This window comes from Bidens hawaiensis, unplaced genomic scaffold, assembly GCF_021521415.1.
Source record: "Bidens hawaiensis isolate Kalapana, Puna unplaced genomic scaffold, B.hawaiensis_p1.1 tig00027084_1, whole genome shotgun sequence".
Classification (NCBI taxonomy): Eukaryota; Viridiplantae; Streptophyta; class Magnoliopsida; order Asterales; family Asteraceae; genus Bidens; species Bidens hawaiensis.
Window position 1 is genome coordinate 66,664 of NW_027494369.1, and position 10,887 is coordinate 77,550.

Here is a 10,887-nt window from a genome sequence, read left to right on the forward strand (position 1 = left end):
ATTCGTATGAAAACTAACTTTGAGACTAAAGGCCGGTTTCGATTGCAAAAAAAATAACCACCACAAGGGTCATACCTGCGAAAAATCTACCACGGGGTTAAATCCCGCATTTTAGGTTTTACCATAGGAACCAAAACTGTAATTAAGTTTAAAAGAATATTAAAACTCTTATCCTACGCTACGTTTATTCTTTTGTTTAATTTGTACGCCCAAAATAACTAATTTTTATTTTTATTTTTTAATGTGTTGTATAATTATTCATTAACTTTATTATTCCTATTCAAAGGGCATCAACAATTCAATATCACCTGCAAAGTGATCATCATGACTTAATTGTTGCAAGTCAAATCTATTCTACTTTGATTTTGTTTTCTGACTTACTTTTGTTTTGTTATATTTGTCTGTTTATTTGGATGAAACATTTGATGTTCCTAATTAGAACACAAGTTACATGCCAAATATGTCATTCATATGAATTAAAATTTGGTCCAAGTTGATGTACATTTTGGTCAAATTAGACATGAGCTTCCTCCAAAATTCATCATTCTGAACCAAATAATTTTAAAGTTCATAGACCGATCTTATTAGGCATGTAAAATGATCCAACGTTTAATTTGTGAATTCAAAAATAACACAAAAATTTGTTTCACTAACTAAAAGAGGAAGCATGAATACCACATCTCTCATTTGGTTAGTTATATTGGCGTATGTCTCTCTGTTTACCTAAAATTATTTATGTTCATTGACTTACATTTGTTAGTTGAGTGTAGTTAAACCATCTCCATTTGAACCGCGATCAGATTAATAAACTAGTAAACTAGAGGAGGTGGTGAGACCGTATTTCGGATTGGCATTATTATTATTATTATTATTATTATTATTATTATTATTATTTTGTTTTTATATTTTCTCCAATTTTTTATTTATTAATTAATTTAATGTCTCACATATTTTATTTATTTAACTCTTCATATATTTTATTAAAACTTCAAATTCAGATCATAATATGAATTAGTTAACATTTTATTTTACGTTAGTTTGAACATTCAACATCCATCCCCATCAACAAGCCTAATAATCTAATTAAAAATCATATTTCTTTTTAAATTTATCACCATTTAAAAAGTTTCTACATCTCATTCCCCATATTTATCCTCATATAATTAAATAATATTTTTTTATAATTCGTTATATTATTTTGTTCTCTTTCATCCATTAACCTCCAATAATAAAAAGTATTAAAAAAAAGATACGAGGAAAGAATAGTTAGAAGCAAATGTGAGGATTTGTTTGTTTTTCCGTAGAAATATGGGGACAGATGGGGATGAGATGTAGATATGTTTTTCATGTTTTGGTCACTTTTCTTAAATTTAAGAGCGGGGTTATGAATAACGGACGATGAGATGTGAATGCTCTTATACACACCAGGCTGCTTAATGAGAAAACTTATTTCTGCTATTGATCAGGGTTGATCTATTGTTGAGATGAATTAATAACAATTTTTTAGAAACATAGAAATTGCATGGGTTTAATTTATGCGTGGAAGGGAAATTGGAGTTGCATATATGTAGCCAATTGATTCAAGTTATCAGTGGGTTGAATCCTAGCCGTCTCAACATTTTTTCCATTGATATGTCGATTCATTGAAGATTGGCCTACTTATATGTAAAAACATAGTTGCATACATGTAACATTAGTGTTTTTCGTGTTCATTGTTTCTTTAATGTAAATCTATGAAAATTTCTTGAGTCACTACAAAACATCTATAAAAAAAACATATTGTAGAAGCATTGAAGAATCATATGAATGTACTCAACCATCATTCCATAATGGTCGTGCTATGTAACGAGCATCATGACAATGATAATCATGTAGTAATGACTCACACTCTTACTTATTTGGAACAATATTCGAGTAAAGGTGAATTTAAAAAGTTTCTTTTTTGATGATTTTTTTAACGAAAAATATAGAATGATTTAATCAAGAAATTAATTAATAAGAAGATAGTTAATTTAAATAGCAACCAAAATTAAAAGATGCTAATTTAAATAGTGAACTTTTTAGTTAAAAAGAAGAAAAAAAAATTTGTTGGCTGTAGTCTTATAGAAGTTTTCTTTTTTCTTTTCATGTACTAATTGGTAATTGTGAATGCAGTTCCTTTTAATTTGAAAGTCTAAGTATATTATGCATCAATTTTCACTTGATGAGATGATAAGATGATTAAGTTATAAGATAGGAGGTTATGGATAAACCTTGTAAAGTGTAACAAAAAAAATTAGTGTTCGAAAAAGAAATATATTATGTGTCTTAAAACATGAGTGGCACGTTGTTTTTATTTGTTAATTCACGTGGCTCATTTTAAAAATTATAAACTACTTTGTTTTTTTTTTCTTTCTTTCTAACTCAATTTTGTTTTCTTCTGTTTGTGTCTATTTATTTGGATCTAGTTAACTAGAGCATCTCAACGCTAGAAATTTTAAACACTTATAAACGTGTAAGCTCAACTATCGGATTGGATTTCAAATATTCTTCAAAAACACTAATTTCTTTCACAACACTATAAAATTCAAAATCCTATTAAAAATATTAAAATATGTGTGTTTGCATGTGTATGCAAGTGAGAGAGGTGTCCCAACAGCATCGTCATTGCAGGTCTGGAATCCCAGACTTAAATTCCAGACCAGGCCACATTGTTGGTGATCTTAGAACGTACGTAAGTTTCATGTCAAGTACGTCATCATATATGAACCAAATTTGGTTTAGGATCACCTCTAGGTTGTTGATGTACAATAGGTCAAATTAGACATCAGCTTCTTGTAAAATGTATCATTCAGAACCAAATAATTATTAAGTTCATAGACCAATCAATCTTGTATATGAAAAACCTTAGAACAATTTTTGGGTTTTGTTTGTGTCTAATTGGCAAGAACTTAAGTCAATATCGAAGAGAGAGTGAAGTTGTTGAACTTTTTATTTTATTTTAAATTAAATGTAACTGAACCCCCAAATCCCATAAGTTGTTTGATGATACATTTTGTAATTTACAACTTTGATTACTTGTAGCATCAATATGGTGAGTGAAAATGATAATAAGCTAGGCAATGTTGAAGTTGGATATAAATTGATGATATCATGATAAAAGTTGCAACTCATTGATGTTGAAACACTACAAATATAATGATAACTAAGCTTGATGTTAGAAAATAATATTGAAAGAAAAATAACTTTAGGCTCAAATTGCAATCCAGTTGAAGGCAGCCCTTCGAGAACAAATTTTTTGTGTATTTTAATCTAAATTCATCTATATGTATCTACTATGTAATCTAAACTTACATCAAATTTAATAGCTTTATAGAGCTCACTCACGTAGTTGATATGAATCTAAGTGGTTGTGTATGAGTATGCAGGTGACGTTACATATAATATATGTGTACACATGCATGTTTTTATTAGATACATTTCTTCTTAGGACCTATAAGGTTTTAAATGCTATACTTGTTTCGGATCCTTATATATACACACAAACGAGGGTACCCACTAAAATCATTGTACATATAACGCCTACTAAATTACTATAATTAATGGTTTTAGTATGTATGGTACCCTTTCCTAGCAAAATGTCACTAATTTTCAACAGCATACAAACCAAACCAAACCAAAGGAATGGCTCGAACACACAACACGGTACAAGGAAGCAAAATTAAAGAAACCCAAATAACAAGGTAACACATAAAAGATTAAAGACAGTGCAATAAAGTTATAAAATTCAATAATTGGGCCTTCAAAATGGGCTGAAACACCACAGTCTAGGGCCCTAGGCTTTCAAGAACCCCTTCAGTTAAATCCAATTGGGTTAGATTCAAACAAGCACAACTAGGCTAGTTGTTAATACATGACCACTAGCCCACTTTCACTTGAACATGACCACTAGTCCACTACCAGTGCCCAGATTATCAAGAGGGAAGGTCCGATTGTCCAAATGGGTTAGAATCGCTCATGAGTCATGACCACCGTTTGCGGTGGCGAATCTTGAACGAAAACACGCAGGGGGGGGGGGTTTAATGGCTCAAATTTTCAGACAAAACAGGTTAATGCACACTACGTATAGAAGTATTCGGACAAAAACACATAACACTAGCAAGCAAAAACGGGGTGGAAATGAGTGGCTGGGGGCCTGGGGCCACCAATATACATCTCACCCCTGATTGTTTGCCCCCAAAGCCTAGTCATTGCCGGCTCAACTCCACTCCCACCCTGCTATTGTTGACACCACACGTACCAAGCCCATATTGACCCATGCTAAACCGAATTCAACATTTGATCAACTTGATTATTATTGCAGTTACTATTTTACAAAGTTTATCGTTTTCACATTGTATATAGTCAAATATTATTTCCTCTAATAAAATATAGGATGTCGATCAAAGTTTCGAATTAAAACAATTGAACAGATTTATAAGTTGAAGTTGAAAACATGGTAAACAAAGCTTTTAAGAACATAACAGGTCATTTCACCTAAGCCGCGAAAATGTGTATTAACATTAACACCGTGATATAAATAAAATAACACTTTAAGTTGAAGTTGAAAACATGGTAAACAAAGCTTTTAAGAACATAACAGGTCATTTCACCTAAGCCGCGAAAATGTGTATTAACATTAACACCATGATATAAATAAAACTCTTAACACTTTAAGTTGAAGTTGAAAACATGGTAAACAAAGCTTTTAAGAACATAACAGGTCATTTCACCTAAGCCGCGAAAATGTGTATTAACACCATGATATAAATAAAACTCAACACTTTAATTATCCTGCTAATAAAACAAAACAACTGTTACATTTCTGCTTTCTGCAATGGCAACAGCAGATCTTCCAAAACTGTGAGTTGATTCACAATAACAAACCTCTCATTCATAATCATCATATTAATAACTTAGCATTGTTTTTTAGTGTCTTTCGCGCGCGCCAATGAACAGCAGCCGCGGTTTCAGACGTCCCCATCTGCACAAAACACAAATTAAACCATGAAAACTTTCTATTCACCATTTTCATTTCACCTTTATTATTCTAACAGACTTAAAGCATACCTTGGACTCCATAGAGTGATAATCTTGCCATAAACTCGCATCTTGATCATATGTTGAAAGTGCACCTTCATATAACTTACGGGCCTCAACAAGATTGACCTTTTTAGTACCAGCAGATAATGCAACATTCAATTCCAGTTCAATGCAGTTTCTATATAACACAAGCCCGGGTCGAGGTAAAGCCAAAAACCTGCACTTTCAATATGCTTGATGATCACTAACTTCATAATAATATATAGGAAAACTGGATTTTAATAATCCAAACTATTAACTATTGGCCAATATTAATCCCAACTAACAATTTAACTATTGGCAGTCCCAACTTTCAACTTTGTTACCATTAGCAATCCCACACTAACAGATTGTTAACTCCGTTAATATTTAAATACATAAGCAGTCCCTATAGGTTATACATATTACAAGTTTGATAAAAAAAATTAAGAAAAAACCATCGTGGCTTTGATAGCTACTCAATTCATCTGTATTTCCCGCGACCCCAACCACCGACCGCGACCATCACCGGCCGCCACCACCATCGGTCGACACCAGCACCCTCTTGAGCCACCGTGCACCACCATCTTCATTTAATTTCTTTTGCCTGAAATCCTGAAGCAACGAACGATGATGACAACCACCACCGGTGGTTATCAATTTTCAGGCGATTTTCAAATTCTTGTAAATCTGTTAGACTTCGCGGGTACTGTTAATTTTGTTGAGATTAGCTGCCGATGACATATCAACGACGGACATCAATGGCTGCCGATAAAACTTGAAATTGAATCTAATAATCGATGAATCTTGAAATTGAATATAATAATTGATGAATATGAAAAGATACGTGATTAAACAAGTGAGAATAATGTAATTGATCATAGATTGAGCTTGAATTTGGTCACACACTCACACATCTACCGTCGAACACTGATTTTGACTATCTCAGCATGAGCATTGAAACTTTGACTTTCATGGAAATCTTCTGATTTTGACGAAATCCAATATAATTGAACAAAACTAAAAGGTCTGAGGCATATCTTCATATTATGAAACCAATAACATGAACAAAAATCATTTTTAGCATCAATGATTTAGGAGGCCGATGCTGCACGGTGGTTTAAGGGGCTGGTGGTGACTGGTGGTCGCCGGAAACACAGAGGGTACTCATCAAAGGTTCGGTGGTTTTTTTTATTCGAACTAGTTATATGTGTAAACTATAGGGACTGTTTATGTAGTTAAAAATAAACTAAGTTAACAATTCGTTAGTGCGTGTTTGTTATTGGTAACAAAGTTAAAAGTTGGGATTATTATTAGTAAGATAGTTAGTTGGAATTAATATTGGCCAATAGTTAATAGTTTGGATTATTAAAATCCAATTTTCCTAATATATATAGCATTAAAATTGGAAATTTAATGGCAAATATATTACTAACCGCTTGTACATGTCTCTTGCACTCTGGATTCCATCTTTTTGTAAAACAAAATTTACAATTGCAGATGAGAGAGAGAACCCATCATCACTACCACCATCTCTGATCAGTGAACTTACAGAAATATCCACTAACTTATCAAAATAATGCTTGTGACTCGAAAAATATTTCAAACCCTGCACAATAATGCAATAATTTGTGATAAAGTTGCATGATTAGTACATAACTAACAATAACCATTTCAACATACCATAAGCCACAAGCTCTCAGCTTCCAAAACAGATACTTTCTTTAAAGGATTTTGCAAAAGATCAAATAGATATGGCAGATCAGCTTTGCTTGGTGTTTTAACTTGTTTAATCTCGATAGAAAGACGTAAAACCCATAAATTAACTGCTTTTGAAAGTTCTCCATTGCAAAGTTTTTCTGCTAAACTTCTAGCATCGTCTAATTTCCCAAGTTGTAACAAAAACGAAACGTGTTGACATGCAAGATCTTCAGAAATGCACCCCGTGTTTTGTGCCTTGTCAAAGATAATTAAAACATGTGTAACAGGATCTATGTAATTGTCAGATGAATCAGAAAGCCTAGAACTTTTACTGTCAATTGTGTCCATCAAGAACTTGACATATAGACCAAACATTGTAGATGATGGTGTAACCTTCAAAGACTCATCATACACCTAAACACATTTAAAACAAACAACACACAACTTGAAGCTGCAGAAATGAATATTACATATGTGAACAAACCGAAAGAACATGAACCAGACAGGTTTATGATCGTGCGTTTAACTCTAACCGAACAAATGATCGAATACGGAAAATTAAACGAACAGACTACAGAGGTTTTTGTTCGCACCCGTTCGTTAAAAAAATGAGTACGTTCATCTTCGTTTATGATTTCTCATTATTAATTAATACTATTAAAAAACAATTCACAAACGTAAACAAACACAAATGAACGAACATAGATGAACGACATAACTGATTAGTGAACATTAGTTATAAGCATGAAAATTATTATGTTGGACACAAAATTTAACAACCTAGACTAAATTTTAACTGGCGATGCATTAATTGCATAGTAACGGACAACAAACGTTTTATAAACATAAATAAACGATAACAACAACAATAATCATGCCCAGCAAATCCCACAATAGCAAAAACTATCAGTAGAGTATAAACATAAACATAAACCTTAAATGAATGAGAATCGTGTTCATGTTTGTTTGTTCAACTAAACGAACAAAAAGTTTGTTTATTTTTATTTTAAACAAACATAAACGAACTTCTCGCAGAATGGTTCACCAAACAGTTCACTAAACGTTTGGTTTTTCACAGGCCTACTTAATATCACAAAATACATATATACGAAACAAGATTAAAATACCTGAACTGCCTTGAATAACTGATCATTGGTAATTTCTTTTGTTACATCTTGCGTACTCTTACGCCCTGCTGCTTCATAATTTGCAAGCCAATCCCAATATGCAGGCTCTTTCAAAAATTCATTTTTCATGTCAGAAAGGATCTCTTTTTGCATATCATCAGAATTAGACAAATTTGTTGCCTCTAATATCTCCAAAAACTGGGTTCTCAAACTGAAACTAGCAGGAAGCGCTTCGACCGCACATTTGTAAACAGTTTGAAGAATGTTCAAACCTTGTTCCCGAAACACTTCAATTTTCTGCTTCAATTCCTCATTTTGAACCTCTAACCCTTTGTAACCATCATTTTCTCCATCAATAGACATAAACAACTCTTTGTTTTCATCACGCCATTGTTTATCTTCAGAACGATCAGGAACCAATGGGCCCACATTTTCCCCAAGAGCCGCCCTGCGTGCACTTAATTTGTTAAGATATGTGAGCTCCATTCGAAGATACTCAACCCATAAAGCTTCAGAATTAGGGCAAGATCTTAATCCACTTTGCATAAGTGCACGAGCAGCTGCAGCATTTAAGTTGTGGTCAAACTCCCATGAAGCTGCATATATCCAAACTCCTGGTACTTTTGGATGGAATCTGATCACTTGAGCCAGAACCTAACAGATGCCCAAACAATAAAGGAGTAAAAATGTGTAAATTAGAGATGAAATTGTAAAACAAAAAAAATCTGAACTTCAAACCACATTAGCTAAGAGGTATAAACGACCCGAGCCAAGCTGAGCTCATTAGAGCTCTAAAGCTGAAGCTCAGCTCCTGTATTGTTTATTAACTATTTGATTATACATTTTCTACTTACTTTTGCAACTATCTATAATTACTGTTTTTATTAATTTTAATTTTCTATAACATAATATATGCCGTTCAGTTATTATTAGCATAAACTTACATATAACAACTATGATTATTATTATTTTTACTATTATTATATAAATATATACTTAATTATAAAAAAATTATATAAACAAAAGGCTAAGCCGGATCGAGCTCTATATGTGAAGCTCAGGGCCTCGGACTGAAGCTCATTTATTAGACGAGGTTCAATAAAAGTCAGAGTTCAATTTGAGTTCGTATAAGCTCGGGTCAAATCGAAGCTCGCGAGCAGCTCGGTTGATTTCCACCCCTACATACAACTAGCATCAGGCAAATCCTAACTCACAACAAAACTTTAGAGTTGAAATCTGATTTTGTTGACTAATAACTTCCTTCAAATCAAACAAAACCTAATAATAATAACAAAAACAAACACAATACCTTCTTCATATGTCCATTTCTCCTGTGCCTACAAAACTCCAAATACTGAAACCACAACTCCACATCTCCTTTAAACCTATTACTCGCCAACCGATAAATCTGCACAATCCTCGATACTCCTGCAAAGTCCGAATACGACTGCTTCATCTTCGACTCATTCTTATTATTATTCTTCAGTTCACGCATAACGGCTTTCTTCCGAAGCACGCGAAGTGCGTCAACGGACTTCTCGTAATCGATGTAGGCTAGGTAATCATGCTTCAGAGGACTCGGACGCTTCAGTCGGTACTCGAACTTGCGCCGTTGTTTTACGATCTCGCTGATTTCGCGGCGGGAGAACAGGCCACGGCGCTCGAGGTCGTCGAGCTCGTTGACCATGCGCTCGAGCTTGTATTGGACTACGTCGGCCATGGTTACGGAGCCGGTGGTGGTTGACGGTTGTTAGGGTTATCGACGGCGGCTTAAGGCTTTGTAATATTGTTTAGTTGTTTACCTGCTATTCCACATTACTTATAACTTATTGTATATTGCATAATTAACCCCTTGACTTTTTGTTTATTTCTATTGCTTGCTTATGTTTACATATAACATAGAGGGGGACATCTTATTCGGTCAAAGCTTAGAATGTTTGGCTCTAAAAACAAAAACATCTTAATAGGGCAAAATTTGGTCTGAATCGGTCAGCCGTTGATTGAAACAAACAGGCCCATCCTAAGATGTTTTTATCGGTGGAAATTTGAGTGACACCAATAGTAATATATTTTTCCAAATTTTTTAGTGGCAACCAGGCCGAGGTGGTTCGTGGGACAGTGAAAACAAGTTAGGGCTTTAGGTTCATACTTAATTAAGGCCCCCAAATAAAAAAAACATTATATACATATATATAATATAGGATAAAGCAAACAATGTATTGATGTTGTGGTAAACTTGGTTGTTACTAAAGTACAAGTTACGAGTTCAAAACTTTTAATAAACAAATTTTTTTTCTTAACAATTGTCATGAAAAGGCCCCAAAATCTTGTTTCAATTTAGGCCTTCACATTTGTTGAGACGCCCCTAGTGACAACACCGATGGCGATATTGATTTTACTTTAATAGCTTAGGGCATGCATATTAAAGAGGGTGAAGAATATCAATAGGTTGATGTTTTTAAATGTTTATTAAATCTGATAAGTGAAAAAATATATTACATTACTAATTTTCAAAAAAAAAAAACATTACTAATATACTAATGATTTTAGTAAAAAAAAATCACAAATATATGAAAATTAATAACTAACCAGGTTTTAAAAACACATTAGTTAGTAATTAAAAGTTAATTCAGTTTGTCTCTCATTTACTATTTAATTAATAAACAAAAAATTACATAACTAGATTTCAAAGTTTATTTAAATGGAGAGAATTTAAAATAAATGTGCTTTATTTTTAATAATTGATATTTTTTTAATTATTAATAAAGAGGGACGTATTCAATGAAAACATGGCCGGCTGGTGGGTAGTGCCGGTCGGACCGTCGGCTGAGGCATGTAACTTTTTAGGGGCCAAAATTTTTTATATCTATATTTTTATATATACATTTAAAAATATAAAACTTATAAAATATGAATCGCTCCTTACCATCTTATAATTATTAGGCCCAAAATTCTTTTTTATCCATAATCCATTTAATCA

The 10,887-nt window shown here is 33.0% G+C and overlaps 1 protein-coding gene across 2 annotated transcripts; it reads right to left on the reverse strand.

Moving 5' to 3' along the window:
- Nucleotides 1–4,628: 4,628 nt before the first annotated feature.
- LOC143574704 (uncharacterized) lies at nucleotides 4,629–9,635 on the reverse strand. Of its 2 annotated transcripts, XR_013142643.1 has the most exons (7): nucleotides 9,217–9,635; nucleotides 7,908–8,561; nucleotides 6,763–7,194; nucleotides 6,516–6,688; nucleotides 5,089–5,278; nucleotides 4,796–5,002; nucleotides 4,629–4,682 (listed from the first exon to the last, which is right to left on the reverse strand). XR_013142643.1 is itself a non-coding variant. In XM_077059260.1 (6 exons), exons 1-6 carry the CDS (start codon nucleotides 9,625–9,627, stop codon nucleotides 4,922–4,924), a joined length of 1,941 nt encoding a protein of 646 aa, XP_076915375.1. In that variant the 5' UTR covers nucleotides 9,628–9,635; the 3' UTR covers nucleotides 4,782–4,921. The 2 variants fall into 2 exon arrangements, 1 of the variants encoding a protein (XP_076915375.1); XM_077059260.1 differs by lacking the exon at nucleotides 4,629–4,682 and having other exon boundaries at nucleotides 4,782–5,002.
- Between the last annotated feature and the right edge of the window lie 1,252 nt (nucleotides 9,636–10,887).

Coding starts and splice junctions, on each gene's coding strand:
- LOC143574704 (XM_077059260.1), bottom strand. CDS start 9,627: ATGGCCGACGTAGTCCAATACAAGCTCGAGCGCATGGTCAACGAGCTC. Junction 5,279..6,515: donor GCAAGAGACATGTACAAGCG/GTTAGTAATATA, acceptor TTGAAAGTGCAG/GTTTTTGGCTTTACCTCGAC. Junction 5,003..5,088: donor ATCACTCTATGGAGTCCAAG/GTATGCTTTAAG, acceptor TGTTTTGTGCAG/ATGGGGACGTCTGAAACCGC.